General features: G+C 37.0%; 1 protein-coding gene across 3 annotated transcripts in view; it reads left to right on the plus strand.

The window, feature by feature from the left end:
- The first annotated feature begins 377 nt into the window (after nt 1-377).
- The window catches only part of LOC105683116 (ras-specific guanine nucleotide-releasing factor 2-like), a 37,187-nt gene continuing 19,291 nt past the window's right edge, over nt 378-18,273 (plus strand). For 2 of the 3 annotated variants that reach the window (XM_020850710.2, XM_048649356.1), the window contains exons 1-3: nt 379-2,089; nt 2,921-3,051; nt 3,945-4,061. In XM_020850710.2, the coding sequence (XP_020706369.2) occupies nt 2,062-2,089; nt 2,921-3,051; nt 3,945-4,061 (276 nt within the window). In that variant the 5' untranslated portion in view covers nt 379-2,061. Of the gene's footprint in view, nt 2,090-2,920; nt 3,052-3,944; nt 4,062-18,273 lie in introns of all 3 variants that reach the window. The other variant, XM_048649357.1, reaches the window with a different exon arrangement.

Raw genomic sequence — 18,273 nt, forward strand, 5'->3', positions numbered from 1 at the left:
TTTGTCATCCTGATAAAATTGTACATACCATACGTAGCGAGTATCACTTTATCATTATGTTTTCTATTTTCGATTTTATTCCGTTTCCAGTTATTACGAACGTGTTCGAGGAAAATTCAATAGCCACCGGTTGCCGTGACAGGGTAGAAAATTTTTTGGGGTGGGTTGTATGTAGAAAAAAGTTTCGGTAGGTTGCATCGGTGTATGAAAAGATGTGGGTCGGTTGTAGATTGGCCATTGCCAAAAAAAGGGGAAAATAGGGAAAATGAAAGGCGGGAAAGGGAGGAAGGAGGGAAGTAAAGGAAGGAGGGCGTCCTGTCGCTCTGCGCGCGCTCCTATTATCAAGCTTTTGGGTTTCTCTCCTGTAGCGGCGAGTAGGTTCGCCGTTTTGAACCCCGTATCACCTCGTCACTCGGATTCGGAGCATAGGCACGTCGCGAACTGCTGCCAAAAAAATTACAAAAAAAAAACTACAAAAAAGCAAAAAAAAACAAAAAAAAAAGGACAAAACCTAAAATATAAAGAAGCTAAAAATAATTAAAAAAAACAATTAACAATCGGCAAAATATATAATTATTGAAGTTTTATAGATCGCGCCCGCGCATCTTGATCAACATGGAATCAAAAAATTGTTACAACTATATTCCTCGACTGTTCGAGTCATCGTTATTGGAAAAAATTGTATTAGTTTTTAAATCATTATCGAACACTCGCTTATAATATATAAAATTCAAAAGTTCCTCGTTTTCATTACAGTTAATCGTACTCAAGGATAATATATATGTATAATAGCGATTTGTAGGAACTATACACGCGTCTGAAAATCAAATTTTTAGATAAAAAAACGTAGAAAAATAACACGAGCTTTCAATAATCCTTCATTTATCAAAGGAAATCAAAAAGAATACGTATAATAAGACAAATTATCTCTTATTTAATCGAAAAATCGAAATGGTTTTTTCTTTTCTCAATTCACTTTTCTAGCTAGGTATGGAATATAAGCGTAGATATAATATTTGACAAAGCTTATTTGTTTATTTGATTTTTTCAATTTTTCAATTTATTCTCTTATTGTAAATTACATTTTCACATACATACAAACGCATATATATTCATAGTACATTGTTATCAGTATTAGAACGTTTTAGCCGATAAAAACGTCGAGTGTTTTATATATATACCTATATTAAAACCGATACAGTAAATCGTGCGTGCATCAAGTTTTTCTTTTATAATTTTTACTATCTGTTTAATTGGATCAGAAAAAAAGATTAAATCTATAAATGAACATTAGTAGAGAAATGAACTGTAATAAATAGAATTATTTTCTTCTTCGCGAATTCAAAAAACCAAAGAACTGAAAAAAAATCAAACAACAAAAAGAAAAGAGCGGAAAAAATGGAGTCAAAATTGTTCGAAACTGACCGTGTTGTCGGTGATTTTTCTTCTATTACTATAAATATCATACGTTCGGTGCTAAAGTAGTAGTAAATATAAAGAGTTTTAAATTTTCCGCGGAGTGTTGTGGTACGTACATAGAAAAAATAACATAGTAAATAAAAAATTCAATTGAAATACAAAAAAGGAAGGATAAAAGAAAGGTTTTCTTCAACGTTGTCGAAGTTCTAATATAATTTCCAAAGGGAAAAGAGAGGAAAAAATTCTACAAAAATAACATCGCGTACCTTCGATACATTAACCGGCGGTAAAACGAATGCGTAAGAGTTATTGGGTACGATGTAATATAAGCGTATATAGGTAGAATATACTATCATCGCGTTCCTGCGATTACTTGTATAAAAAATCAATCAATCAATAAATAACAATTACCTCGAAAATCGATCGATATATATATATATAACTTGTACACATCGCTTCGAATGCAGCAGTAACTTATTTTATCTCGTTATCCTACTCAATCACTTTTAAGCATAAATAAGTGCCACAAATTACATTAAGTAGAAACAAAAATAAATGAATCAATAAATTAATGAATAAATAGATCAATTGATTAAAATTAGAATAAAAAAAATTGTAACCGTAACGTAAAGCGACAACAAAATGTTGAGTCCAAAAATGCAACGGACCGGTAAGTATTAACATTACGTGCGACCCAAATTAAGGGGTGTAATACTTAGGTGTATCTTACGTTGTAAAGTTTTGGAAGAATGATGGCGTTGAAAAAGGGAAGGCCAAAGAGAAAAGAAATTGAAATCTGAGGAAATGGGGGATAAAAAATTGTGTAAATTAATCGGGTAAAGATTATAATTTTCTAGTGATTGAAAGCGATCATCGCATGATCGTTGAATTGGCAGACGCCGCTGCAGTAGAGGAGGGTTTTTATTTGCTTAGGGTATTCGAGATAGGGATGAAACAGTGATTACGGTTTCTTCGTATATACGCGTATATGTATATTGCATTATACGTAAATATATACGTACACCTTATTTGCAAACCCTTGGTTTTAATTCCACTTGTTCCGTCGCTCCAAGAAAACTCATCCAAACTTTACAACGCTAGACAATTAGTGTATCATCTTCTCATCCGATGAATAATTAAAAATATTTACTTCGAAAACTGTTTTCAAACTAGAAAAGAAAAAGAAACTTTACAAGTATATATATAATGCGCTTGTTGTAATGTAACAAATGATAATTAGTGAAAAATGTGTAACTTCGAAATGAAACAGACATGTAATTATAACTAACAATTTATACTTCGTTCTGACCTTTTTTTTGATTCTCTGCTTTTTCGATTTTGGTGCAGACAGAAAACCATTCCGGAGCAAAAAAAAACAGTCTTCTTTTAACGTCATTACACACGTCGCAAATGGAAATTAAAAAATCTAAAACCTTCCGAAACGGTGTCCAAGCAAATAATTGATGTTGGTCCGTTTTTTTTTTTTCGCTTCTTGTTTTAGTAAGGGTGAACGATGCTCAGCTCGTGATGCTATCAGAGAGAGCACATTTTGATCATTCTCTCGCCGGACATCTTCACAAACGTACAGCTGATTCGGCTAAGTGGCAGCTGCGATGGTTCGTCCTTTATCAGGTAAAATAACAAGAATTTCAGTAATTTACTTGAAACGAGGAAAAGATACCAAACGAATTTCGATTCCAAATTTCCACAAACAGCCGTAATAATGAGCAAGTTTTTCAATGTCACATGAATTAAAAAAAAAAATGATGACAAAATTCGGAAATCTTCCAGTTCAAAATGACGTTCATCATTTTCGAGGAGTCTCTGAATTTCGCGATCGAAAGAGAAAGAACTCATTGTCAGTGAACGAGTGAAATCGGTAATCAATTCTCCCTCCTATTTTTATGAAGAACCTGATTACCAGATGCATTTTTAAGGGTAACTGACAATGAGTAACCCATATTCAGAATAATGAGTGTATGATTAAAAATGGACGCGTGTACTTTCTTCTGGTCACCTTGCGTGAAAAATTCACATCCTTGAAGAACGAAATAAGGAGAAGAACTTTCTCCAAGATATTCTTTGGGATCGCCCTCTATGATAAAAAATACGTGATATACGTGGTATACATACCGGGTTCGATACGCATATGTACATCATATTTGTATAGAACTTGTTGACGCTCTCGCAGTATAAAGGCATTGTTCGATGTGAAGCCGAAGTAATGAGCATTCAGAACAAGAGTTGTCACGCCACCGGCATTTGATAACGTTTGTTCATAAACAGGTCGTTCTACACCAAGTCCACATTATTCGTAATAACAATACGTAGAATCTTAGAATCGAAAATGCTGAAAGCTCACACATGCGTCTCGGTACCATGAGCGGCGGAGTGGATGGAATTAATTTCCGGATTGTTCGAACGACTGATTCATCCACCCAATTACGTATAAATATTTCATCTGAACCCATGCAGTGCGCGGTGAGAAAATATTTATTTTGATTTTCTATTCTCCCTAATTCCAGAATCTCTTGTTTTACTACGAAAGCGAGAGTTGTTCGAGGCCAAGTGGTGTCGTTTTGCTCGAGGGTTGTTACTGCGAACGTCTAATAACAGCCAAAGGAAAGGAACCCGATAAACAGGTAAGCATTTCAAACTGAAATAATTTCAATGTATAACAATATAGGTATACCGGTTTTAATTAAATTCCGTTCAACCACGTCGCAAATTATACACCGGGAAAAGACAAAATAAAACAAACAAAACGAAAACTTCAAGTGCTGTTTCATTTTTCGATTTATTTCATTATAATTCAATTTTATTTTTTATTTTCAACACCACACTGGCTTCGAAATAAAATTGAAAAAAAGTTTTAAACGAATTTTTTTTCTGGCTCGTTGTTCATTTTCAGGTAACCGAATTTTTGTTTCTTCTACTTGATTTTTTTTTTTTCATTTCGTGTAATCGTAGTACTCTGGAAATATACTATATATATCTTATACGAAAAAATTCGATACCTCATATATATACATATACATATATATATATGATTATTTGTGTGTGTATATATACCTATGTATGTAAAACGATAACACTTGTGTAACGCGATATGCGCAAATAAATACGTACTATGTATAGTATACATATTCTACCCCTACGTGACACATTTGGCGAACAAGAGGCTTACGCACGATCAAAATTATGTACATACATATGTACATGTATACATACACATCGTGTACATCACGCACATTACGTATCGAAGATGTGTACATGCGGTATGTGCAAAAAGTTTTAATCGATAGATTTTATAACGTAGTAAATTAAATGATCATCTCGCACAATACGTCTCTTACTCTTTATCGACGAGTTATGATATACATGTGTATGTGTATACGACCTATGGAATGGATATTCCAAAAAGAACGTCAACGGACTAAGAAAAATCATAATAATGATAAATAAATGAATAAAAGTAATACTTTTTCGCGGTTGAATCTAATTTACTTAAAGATACTTTATACTTTGACTGGTTTAATAAAACTTTTCTTTAACGGGCCATCCCAACCAGCCAACCACCCCGAGCGATGTATAATATATATATTCATTAGGGCGTTATTCAACCCCCTGCAATTTGATATTCCTTTCAGATGTACGTATTTTGTATACCTATGCATCCTATTGGAGTTGCCTCTCATTTTCAGTACCTTGGATTAGGGGGAAAAAAAATAGAAAAAAGAAACAATTTAGAACGGTCGAAAGGATTTGCGAGATCGATTTTATAGAAAAATTGTCAGAACTGGGGATGAGAAAAAAAAATTGAGGATTAGGTTTTTGATCACTGCGATCTTCGATATGAGGTTGAAATGTTACATTATATGATATAGCGTCGCCTTTCATTTCACTTATCCCAAAGTAAAAAAAAACTCACAAAAATTAATAGAAGGAAATATAATTATAGTTCGAAGACGGAAAGAGAAACGTTCGTAGAGCTACATTTTTAAATAAAAAAAAAAAAATGCGGAACAAGGTTTTTGTTGAGTAGCATTTTCGATCAACGTTTTCATGGAGTTCCAAGTGAACTTCGTCGATTAATATCAGTGATAAATTTCCCCATCTCTCAAAGTCGTTAGAATTTAGCTTAGACAGTGAGGTGAACCGAGAAAGTTTGGTATTCTAATTACGTAACTATATATTACACTAGTTATTTCCCTTCTCTACCTATACACGATATCTACACTCTCTTGAAACCAAAAGTTGAAGCCCCCCCCCCCCTTCTCCTGATCGCACCGCTAAAAGAGTCGGGCGCGCTTCTCGTAATCAGAGTCTGCAGTTATTTACGGAAGATCAAAGTTTCGCGAGCTTTACAAACACCGGAATCTGATTCATTACTAATCTAATGAGACTGACATTTTTAAGTCATCGACTTCGAGAGGAATTCTTATCCCTTTTCTTCTCCGTCTCTCAAAATTCAGCAACTTACTGACAACGGAACTGTTTTACTTATTTCTCGTTTCAAAAATGCTTCGGAAAAAAAAATAACCACTAAAATACTCAGATGCACGTACACGATACACATCCCATGTAGATTTTTCGCGATCGTTTTTCGTCTGTATAATCTACATGAATTTCTACCGTAATCGTTCCCGTCAAAAACTTTTCTTCCTATGTATTTATTTTATTCTCTTCATTTTTCCCTTTCTTTTGCGCGCGTCTCATACTTTATTATTACACTTTGTTCAACTGCGCGCGAGTTGAGTTACGGGGGTTTTAGAACATTCATCCCCCTGAGTCGACCCTCCTTCAGCCCAGTTTTTCCTGGAATGTAATTTTTATACGTATAAGAAAAGCGCGACTGTGAAGAAAAAACTGAAAAATGAAAAAAATAAATCAAATCAGCACAAGTATATGTGTGCACGCGGAAGAAAGAAGAGCGAACCAAAATGAGAAACAAAAAAAAAAAAAAAAGAAAAAAAATGAATAAAAGGTTGCTTTTCTAAGTAATTGGCCGAGCAATACCTCGGTGCGAAAAAAGTAATCTCAAAGTAAAGAGATCGCGTCTAGATATACTTTTGCCTACGTCTATAAATATTTGTTTGTGTTTTTTCTTTTTTTCTTTTGCACACACGTACACCTTCCCTCGGGACCCTTATTTCCTCGCAAACTCTACCAGTGAAGAGAGAAACTAGAGTAGAAGATGAACTGAAATAAAATAAAAACCATAGGCGGAATTAAAATGGAAACATATAAACCGGATGGGAGGGAAAGCTGTTGCTTCGCAGTCTACTACTATTCCGCATGAAGGAAATTCTCCTTTGTGCCTCCCCCCCGCCCCTCCCTTAAGAAAGCGATTTTCTGATTTTTTCTCGTTTCCCTTGCCTCACGGATAAATCGTTTCCGGAAGTTTGAAGCTCGTTTGTGTCCACCGTAGGTAGTTTGTCTTTTGTTTTTTTTTTTTTCTCTTTTTCCTTCTCCGGGGGTGGAGACCAGAGAGGAGAGTTCCGTGGGGAAAATGGGGAATGTTGAGTATCGGGGGTGGTTCGTATAAATCTCCGAGTCGTGACTGTATTTAATTCGAGCTTGATACCCGAAACTTTTCGCTCCCATCAAGGTATCAGCCGAGCTCAATGCCGGCTCGGTGCTGCTGCTGCTGTTGCGCCGGTGCTGCTCTCGACACCGTTGGTTTAGCTCGGAGCTCGTAAATCCCTCGGGAGTTTGTGTTCCCGACGATGAATTCTACGCCGCACCGCGGGGTAGCTATATAAACTGACTGACATGATAATGGCCATGAGCGTTCGTTAACCGAAGAAGTGGATGAGGCTCCCGAACGAGCGAGAGAAGCCGGCTGAAAAATATTCGCAACGAAAGATAATAAAACTGTTTCGATGACCGGAATTCTGCAGAGTCCGTGCAGACGTGAAATAATGTTTGGATATTTTTCAGGGGAAGTAACGCAAAAAAATGGAAAAAATTTAGCCATCGTTGTCTCCGTACAGTCGTATACATAGTATACACGTATATATGTATATGCGTTCGAAATGATTCGACGAGCTTGTTTCTTTTGGCATTTGTATTTTTTTTTTTATTCTTCAATTTCGTTTGGAATCACTTCGTTCGAGGTTGAGCCTTGCCCCTGGGTTAAATCCACCCCTCCATTCGGCCGTGTAATATTTTTCTCTTTTCATATTATATATATATATAAATATATACTCGTATATTATATTTATTCGTTTTTGTTATCGTTTCCATAACTTTTTTCAATTCTACTTATTTATCCCTTGGTAGAGATTTGTGTGTTTTTTTCAGCTCGGATTTGCGATTTTTTCAATCATCGTGATTCAAAGTAGCGATTTTCACTCGAAAATTAGATAAAATTGCCGTTTAAATAATGAACATTATGAATCTGCGCGAATATTCTACGATACATATGCTCACCTGAGGGGTACGGTATTAATTTAATTAAACCGTGTGAACGTACGGGGTATGACTAGTAGTGTGTACCTTTCGCTCACGTACACCATTAATTATTTCCTTTAATTACCAGTCACGATTGTTACCGTGGGTGATCAAAGGTCAATTACGAATTTCCTCCACTTCTGGGCTCACCTCCGGTGTCGCTCTCACCCGCGAAAACCCACGAAGGAAAGAGTTACAAAAAAAGAACGTAGTAAATTATTGAGACTTACGGATCTAATTAAATTCTTCTAATCCGCACGAACAAAAAAAGATGTTGAAAACCAGATCAGTCCGGTGGCTCTTGTTTTCTGTTCTCTCATTGCATTTCGACGTTGAACAGAAATAAACCGGTGTCCAATTTGTCGAAAATTTCGAGTGCGATTGAACCATGAAAAACCCGTGAAAAAAGGAGGAATAAAAAAACAATTGAAAAAATGGAGCTCGGTAAACGTACAAATCGCTCTTTGTTTTTGATTCGGTTTCATTTTCTTTCTTTTCTCTAAATTCTTGTGTTCGAAACGAATGAACGATCGATACCGTGAGTTGTACCGAATTGATTGAAACTAATAAAGCGAGGAAACTACTCTGATCTCAAAGAAATCACAGGGTAATAAAACGGAGGTAAAAAATCTAGTATTTCCACCTGAAATCTATGGTCTGAAATGCTTGCAATGATCCGAAATTCCAGTATTATAACCCCATTCCATCGCGTCGCGATGATATCCATAGGTCAAGAGGGCGAATCAGGGGACATACTTAATTCAATTATTGGAAGCTTAGAATTTTTGGCATCAATATCGAAAAACTGACCTACAATGATACCAACTTTAAGAGGTACTTTTCATTTTCTGACAAATCAGTCCGATTATACAAAAAATACCATCGAGTACAATTGAAATCTGGTCAAATAACGTGATATTTTTTGTATAAAATAGTGTTACATGATATTATTGTCAATTAGAATGTTTTAATGGATTTGCAATAGCTGAGGTGCAAAATCGCGAAGAACCGTTGAATTCAAGAAAAGTTATTTTCTATCGGAATTAAAATAATTCTCACGAAAGGAAAAAAAAAGTAGGGAAAAATCATGCGCAAGTCTGGAAAAATTTCCTGCGAAATTTGAAATGAATTTTGCAATATGAATTCTGTCGAAAGGTGAAAAATCTAACAAAAAAAGAGGGTCAAAATGAAAAAAGGAAAACTGCTGCGGTTTTCACACGGCGTTATTTCAGAATTGATATGGGTCGTTGACATCTGAAAAGCAGTGCTCCTTTGAATCGGTCCTTTCCGTCATCCTAATAAGAATTGGGTTAGATGTAAAGAACCTAAAAACTAATAACGAAAAGGAAAAGGGAGGTGAAAATCAAAATTTTTTGTATTTGGAAAGAAAGTAATCGTAGGCAGAGAGAAGGTAGGTAGTAAAAAATTATTACGACCTCTACCTTGAGCTAAAATTATCGCGTTGTCATCAACTACTCTAATCATAAAGAGCAACAAAATCAGAGATTTGACCATATACTTGATCCGGTTTTAATGCATATTACTCATCATACTAAACTGAAGTCGGCCGTTAATTTTGATGTATCACGCGGGAAGACCGTTTCAGCAGCAGTCACACTACGAGCAATCCTAGTAGATTGGAAAGATTGGCGCATGTTTGGAAAACGTAGGAAACTTGACTCGCAATCACTGCTAATGCAACCGAATAACAATTCCGCACGGTTGACGGATTTATTCGTATCATCGTCCATTTCAAAATCAAATTATCAACTTTGCAAAAAGCGTAAGCATTCGATAACAATTTCGAATGAAAATAATAAATTCAATATGCTTCGCAACACGTACGTACACACGTGTATCGGGTGATATATGGCTATGCGATAACGTATGTACGGCATATCGTAGATAAGAGAGAGAGAGAGAGAGAGAGAGAGAGAGAGAGAGAGAGAGAATAAAAACGATTAATATCCAATATGATTTCGTGAGGTATATGTATAGTTGAAAAATAACAAAAAATTACAATCGTCATATTGGTCGAAGGCTGAGAATCAGGAGGTAAAGTGAAAATTTCATTATTTTTTATTCCGCATCACATTTCATCTAAACGCACTGTAATTCTGATGTTTTTCTTTGCGCTCAATTTTCCGGCACAAGTTTTTATTCAGCATCCATATTTTTCTGTGGGTTACGTGCTTCTGCTCCTCAGCCCTCGATTTGATATAGATTTATGTCCACATCGAGACCTCGAATTAACGAGATATCGTTAAAGATCCCTCGGACTTTTTCATTCTTACTCTCTTTTTATTTACTTCAAAGTATAATCACCTTTTTATTGCTAACTTTTCAAACTCACGTGTGTATTCGATTTCTAAAAACACATCTCAATAATTTCGATTCCTTTAGCGCAAGAGAAAGTTGAAGAGATGAGAAATGGAAAGAAAAAGGCTAAACTTTACGATACACCCCGACTGCATCTCCCGCAATTGATGAGCCGTTTTCCATTTTTTTTTTTTTTTTTTTTTTTTTTTTTATCATTGCTACACCTCAAAAGCTGCATTCTTTTTCAAAAAAATCTGTAATGTCATAATCACACTTCAGAGGTTAGATTAAAGTATTCATAATTATGTAATGCAAATTATACTTTACATTAGAATGTACTGAGAAACATATTTACGATCCGGGTCACGTTTTCGACCCTCATATATTATTGTGCAGGGGTGTTAATAGAGTTAATGTATATATATTTATACATGGTAGTATGAGTGTACGTACGTACACGTGATAAATTCATATACGAGAAATTAGGGTCGTTGAGATTTGATTGAGAACGATCGTTGAGTTTCTCGCGCGGAATTTCTCCTGCCGTACGATCCGAAACCTTTTTTTTTTGGTTTCCGTACAAATTCATCTGTTTTTTTTTTCTAGCGGGTTGGAACAAACAAAGCAATAATATATATCATCAGACGAATGGACGCCGAGAGGGTCGAAGGAGAATTCAATTTTGACCTGAACGGATCCGTTTATACATAAAATAAACAAAATAAAAAAAAAAGACCATCGTGAGTTTCCTGAAGAATGAAGACTAGGGATGTTATCACAACCACCATTTTTTTTTCTTTCGAGTTACGAACAATAATTATAAAAAATATTCGTAATAGAAAGATTTATTATTTTTGGAAGAATAATCGTTCGAAGATTTTTAGGCTCATTCGAAACCCGGGTTCGTAACAACCTGGAAGGAATTTTTTAGAGGAGTCGCGGTGGTCGTAGAATATGTCTAGACATGCATCGTAAAAATTGTGAAGCGACGATCGGATTTTTCTCAATTTTAGTGGATCGAAAAGATTTCGAGGATTCACGCTTGCCAATTGGGTCCAGTCTCAGGATTTCTCGTCCTCTTGAACGTATGCTACCGTCAAATTTTCAATAACACAGATTGAAACGAGTCGTAACTAACAAAAAAAATATAGAAGTGAAAAACAAGCCAGAATTGTAGGAGGAGCTTTTTCTCTTCCAGTAAATTGATCAGAGGTACTGAAGATATAACAAAATCACGAAACTGAAAGTCCGCAACATTCGGTATAGAAAACGCGGCGTTACGATGTATGTACATACTACGTACATACGTTATACATGGGAGTCGGTATAGGGATACAGGCATGTGAGCGGGGTCACGAGGTTGCGAGGTCACGAGGCTCGGGTGAAAAGCGACGCAGAGGAGGGCGGTGAGACCCGGAAGAGTCCCGCGCAAACCAAGGGGGCGACAGAGGGAAGTAAAACGAGGCCGTAGCTAGGTGAACTTAGTTAGGAATATGAAACGCCATATTACGTATGTACCTACCGATCTACATATGTATGTATTCAAAGCGTGTTGAAATCCAAGAGAGTCGAGAAGCCCGGCGCGCCTGTTGCTGCAGTTGCGTTCGCTTCTGAAGGGTCGCTGCGCGATATCCTTACGGGGGTTCGAAGGGAGAAGCGACTAGGGGAGGGTAGGGAGGTGGAAGGACGTACGGGAGATTCGTGAAAATACGGAGTACTATAGTAGTCGTGCGGTACGTCGAGAGAGAGGGAGATACGCGGCGGGGGTGGAGTAGGCCAGTCGTGGACCAGCCGGCAACGCGAAGAGAGGAAGCGGCAGGGGGGGTGGTGGGGGGTGGGGACGGGAGGGAGTAGCCTGGCATCATCAGGACGGGATGAATCGATTCCGTATTCATGTCTAAAAATAGCTCACCATTGCCCGAAACTAATGCCCACCTCCCTTACACGTACGTACGTACCTACGTCTCGTCCTGCATCTGGACCCCGTAAGGAATTCATCGGGGCTACAATATGAGCCGAACGAAAAAGCGAACGCGGTAATGTGACGGAAATATAACGAGAGGGAGGTGAGTCACCACCCGCTCGTCGACGTTACGTATACTCGGACTCACAATCGGTAGCCCTTCCCAGCTCGTAATATTCCTTTTTCGACCCAACTGAATCGTTACAATATGACCTACCCCTAAACGCGGTTATTAGGGTCCTTTTTATTTGGCCCTGCCTAAAAAAAGGTCAGATTCGATCGTTTCCGATAAGGTTAATAAGGTGTTCAAACGAAAATCGGTACCTAGACGTCCATACTGATTTTTGAGGTCTGCAATTTATTATTCTATAAATTGAAAGCCTTAGAATAGATTCCGCAAAAACAGTGGAAGCACCAAAGTCGACCCCAGTTTGAATGGTGGCCTCAGAAAAATCAAAATAGCAAAAAAAAAAAAAAACACAAACAAACTTCAAATCAGTGTATGTAACAGAATAAATTTACTAGTTATATGGCGTCCGTGAGATATTTTTCCAAGATCTTTTTCAACAGGTGCACGAGCTGAGTGCTCCTTAACGTTTTTATTTCTGTGCATATTTTATAGAAGATAAAAAAAAAGCAGACTACCATACTCTCGACTACACTGGAAACGAACAAATACGAGATACGCGGATAGATAGAAATGAAGTAAAAATAACAGAGTGAAAACAACAAAAAAAAAAAAACAAAACAAAACAAAATAAAAAAACGAGAGTGCTCCGGAGCCCTGGCGCAGGTGGAGCTTGGGGGTGGCGCAGACATCAGGGGCTTCCCCGGGCCAGGGTTTTCCGTGCGGCCAATGAACAATCGCGGAAGGGCAGAGAGAATGGCCTTGGCCGTTTAACCTCGGCTTCGGCCCGCCAGGGATTGAGATCAGGGAATGGAGCGACGAGAGTCTTCACCGCAGGCGTTCCCGTATCCGACCCCTGCCCCCTCCGTGTTACCTGCATTCACCTACCGTGAACCTAAAACCGGGACCACCTCGCCCTGCTAACGTCATCAATTGGCAAAACTCTCGCCGACAATACGCCTTCAATTATCATACACCTGTTACGATGAGATCGGTTAATTATCCGTACGGATGGAATCGTTTCAATAGGATAACAAAAAAAACATTTTGCTGAATTATGTACCCCCCCTCGCCCTTGCCCAAACATCGGCAAGTATTCAAGTTGGGAGTGGCTCGTGGAAAGCTAGTGTATTTTGTTTCATTTATTTTATTTCAGTTGCGATCAGCTGAGTCCCAAATTTCGGAATAAAATCTCCTGATTTTTACGGAGTTGAATTTAATTTTTTTATACTGTTATAGCGTAACCGCTGTGAAATCATCAGTTTACCGTTTCTAAAATTAATGATCTACGCTGCTTAACAATCTATCGAACTGATTTACGGATAAAAGCATTTCGGGTAGTTAATTAGAAGCTATATTTCGAGCTATTCCTTGTATCTCAACGTCTCTTGACCCTTGTTTTTTTTTTTTTTTTTTTTATTCTGTAAGAAGGAATTGAGTTACACGCGATTTTGCTTTATTTTCCAGTTTCGATTACGGGGATTGTTCGATATTCGATTGCAATTTTGAAATACTATCCGTGATTACGTTTTACCAGAAATAAAAAAGTATCATCTAGAGGGCAAAGTTTTCAAGGGGAAGTATAAGTTTGGTCGAGAAGGTCGGGGCGGTGGTAAATGGGCAGCGGATTCCAGGGTGGATGGGAGTTTTGAAGGGGGTAATTTGAGTTTGCTTTTTGCTCCGTTCATCTAGATTTCAAAGGTGCGGTCGACCTGATGGCTATGTAGACAAAACAGCTTTGAAACTGGTATTTGCCCAACTAAAGTCTCGACTTACGGTATAAATAATTCAACCTCTTGCCGAAATGACTCCTCGTCAGCATCGGAGAAATGTTTGGAAAAAAAATGATCGATAAGAATACAAAGTTGTTCGTAATGATCCTTTGAAATTTAATAATGTAGCACAAGTCTCTTCCATTTAACGAGGGCATAATTTCACAAATGATTATCAAGAATTCGCATCTCTCATCGTATAATTACCCCTGCGGAGAGCGAGTTTGTGATTTATCATAAAATTGCCAATTCCCGGAGTTGGGAATAGTTTTTTTGACTTTTCAGAAGAGCGCAATATATGAATTCTCCAATTAGCCCAAACTTTAAGAGTCTCGGAGTAATAAAGTCCTTTTATAAATCGTTGGGATCGATTGCGAATTTGTACTCCAAACATTTCTAATTTATCGATTTAGGGGTAGTTTTTTGGAAATTGGTTACAACCTACCTTACTTCCATCTCCAATCTAAAATTGTAAAACGTCAGAATTCGAATCGTCGATATCAAAGTCCTGTAAATCCCTACGTCAAAAGCCCTCCGGTTTAATGTCTACATAGATAACGTCTAGTTGAAGAAAGACAGAGAAAAATATTCTCAAGGTATACGGACATTATGGTAAAAAAAGCTCGAGGTCAGGTCATTATTTTCTTCGTCTGATGAAGATCTTTCGCCTAGGTGGAAAACCTTTCTGCCTCTTCAAAACGTGGGTTAATGTTTTTTTTTTACTTCGAAGGATCAGAATAATGATGATGATGATGGTGATGGTGATGAATAAGCGAGGTTCATCGGTGTGTTTTACTAAAAAACAAAGATTCTAAGTTTTCGGAATAAAAAGTGTTAACCATTGACGGTGAATTCTTGTCGGTATTTCCCTTCTTTTTGTTTTCGCACATTTACAGAACTTGCGACTCTCCGAATTAGCTTGATAATACTGTTTTATCATCCCTTCGGACGAGGTAAAAGAGGTTACGTTATAGAACCGAGAAGTTCGTTCGAGTTTACGATATAAGAACAAGAAACCTCGTTCCACCGTCATGTAATTTACTCAGACCCATTTCATGTATATTGTATATAAAAGCTTCGAATTAACTCTCAAACTAAATGTAAACATGAATAATATACGTACATAATTGAATGCTCAATTGATATAATTGTGCAGTAAAAAAAAAATTTTCAAATTCAAAAATCGTTCTTTTCATGTTTTGAAAATCGAAGTTCTATGGTACTACGCTTTTCAACTTTTCAGTATAACGCGAGTTTATAGTTATGAGTGAGCCACAAGTGTCCGACGTAACAGAACCTGTTGCATCTGCATTTTGGAAATCATGTCACAGGTTAAAAAGAAAACCAAAAAAGAAGCGTGGAAAAAGAAAAAAAAAAAATGTAGGGCATGAAAATCCTTTTATTTTCATGTTGCTCGTTCGTTCGATTCTGAATATTCACGATTTTGTAGCTGAAAGTGAGGAGATGCGATGAAAGGAAAGTAATAGTGGGTAACAACCCCTTCGATTTGAGGGATGAGAAGGATTTGGGAGGAACAGTTCCCGTTTTCCAGGAGCCGTGTATATAATGGATTTTTTTTTTTTCCTTCGCCGCGGCGTATGAGTCTTTTATTTATTTATTTATTTTTTTTTTATTTTCCTTAGTTTATTTTTTTTACCAACTCTTTTTTCCCCCCCAACAACAAAGGAAATTGAGTTAGCTTTGAAAATGAAGTGGAGCATGATCGAGCTTCTATATACACAAATGTATATATGCGTACATGTATATGTATTGTCAAGATACCTCATTGTATGTGTATTAAAGGCGAAATTGAATGAAAACAGAAATGTGGAATTCAACCTATGCGGTTTATTATTCATTTATAGTCGGCTAATTAAGGAAAGTTTTTGAGAGCGTACGTATACGTGATCATGGCGGGGTTGTTAGTAAGGTAATTAACTGGTAGCTGTTACGTATATTTCATTGTAAGTGTAAATATAAGGTGTAATAGGACTTCTTTTTTTTTTTACGTCCTCGTGCGACATTACACAAACGTACGAGTCACGGAATAGCCTCTGGGATTTCGAAATTTTCACCGTTTTTGAACGCTACATAGAACATAACTCAAATATTCATATACTGTGCGTACATAACAGGGTGATCGTGAGTTTTTATACCTCTTTCATACCTTCTTCTCGAATCTTTGTTTTTCTTATTCTATCTTATATAATATGAAAAGGCTACATTCTGTTCCGGGCGAAGGTAAAGAACTTTTTCGATTTTGCACGAAGTAAGGACTAGCCTGAATTGTATAACCTATAGATTTACCTCTATTCCTGCACGTGTCGCTGAATTTGAATAGAGATAACGGTTGGCAACTAAATCTCGAAGGCCGGGGTCACAGAGCTATACGTATAATACACACACGTATGTACGTATTTCAGGACATTCATACACACGTGTCTTCATATACGTGTATTCGGTATTAACCGCAGTGCCAATTTGTTAATGCGTTTGAAGGTCAGGGAACGAACGGGAACGGAAACCGGTGAACGGTTTTACGTCATCCCATAGAAAATGAGCATATACTTATCTATATAGAGATAAAAAAGTAGAGTATCAGGACAGGTCCCAGGAATTTTCGACGACGGATTTCGGAAATTTTATTATCGGCGTTGAATTACAAGTCTCAGAAATAAAGCGACAAGCGTTTCTCAAAATTCCACCGATTTCGCCAAATATTCTCCCGGTATGTATGATGCGTGTACTTCGTACGTTACATGATACAAGATCGAAGAAAATAATAAATAAATAAAAATGAGAAGAAAATAAAGCAAAATCGAAGAAAATTAAAAAAGAAGAAAAAAAAAAAAACAACTTTCAAAGTAGGGCATCTAAAATCGTTACTTCTAAAGAGCACGTGATGCGACATGTAAAAGTATCCATGCGAGTATGTCTATATGTATACACACACACACACACACACACAGATGCGTAAAAAAAAATTGAAAATATTATACAAAAAGGGGAGAAGATAGAGAAAAAAAATTAAAGAATAAAAAAAAAAAACAACAACAACAAAAAATCCCCACTAAACTTCATGCCGTCTAACCACCGGTACTTAGGCGCGTTTTCCACCTAATATGGCTTGCGTAATGTATTATACCTATCTACCGCCCATTATAACAGGGTGGTGGTTCGTGTTGGATTTTAATTAACGCATAATTCTCGAGTTAATATATACTATAGAGTAACAGCAGCTGCTATATGAAAAGACCTACCACTATAACCGTAGCCGCGCATGCATGTACATGCCGCATGGAAGGAGCCAATTATACCGTATAATAGCCTTAACATAGGTTGAAAATTCCGTCGAATTAGATTCCGAGATATTTCACCCACATCGAAATCAGATTTCTTATAGTCTCTGAAAATTATCAAGTAAAAATTAGGAACGATGATATACCCTTGGGATAGGTGCTTTCCGAAACGATGGGATAGAAGTAAAAATGAATTGGTCAGTAAATTTTTGTTGCTCGTTTCTACATTTCTCCAACCCCTTCATGGGGTTATGATGAAAAGACATATCCGGAATACTCTTGTTGTTAGTGTACCGGAAAATCGTTGAATAATGAAGGGTTATGGCAATTTCAGGAGTGTATGTATGTACGTACGGTATACATGAGGGAAGGCTATTCCAAGGCAACGTTACCGTGAATTATTTAGAAGGTACCCACCTATACCTACCTTTATGGATACCTACCTCGTCGAGGAACGATACAACTTCTAGCTACATATAGCTATGTACATATGGCCCTATGTACGATACGATATGTAAAAGCAAAGAAAAAAGAAAAAAAAACGAACGTATATATATATAGTAGACAACGCTGGAGAGAAATAAAGCATTTTCTCTTATCATCCTACCTCGCCCTCTGTATTTTCCAGCATCACCTTCTACCTATGGTTGGAAAAAATTTACTTGTAGCGGAGCAATGTGTGATTTATATTTATCCACATAGGAACATACGTACATTTGTATAAAGATACGAAAATCGTTCGCCCATCGTTATATACCTATACGTATACCTACGTGGGTTCGTTAGGTTGAGGGTCGGATTCAAACAGACTGCGTAACATCAACTAGGATCGACGATCCGAAAGACGAGAAATAAAAAAAAAAAGAAATTCAACCAAACTCCCGTCTATGCTCTAATTGTAAGTAAGATGAAATTTCG

This window comes from Athalia rosae, chromosome 2 (assembly GCF_917208135.1).
Source record: "Athalia rosae chromosome 2, iyAthRosa1.1, whole genome shotgun sequence".
In the NCBI taxonomy this organism is placed as follows: domain Eukaryota; kingdom Metazoa; phylum Arthropoda; class Insecta; order Hymenoptera; family Athaliidae; genus Athalia; species Athalia rosae.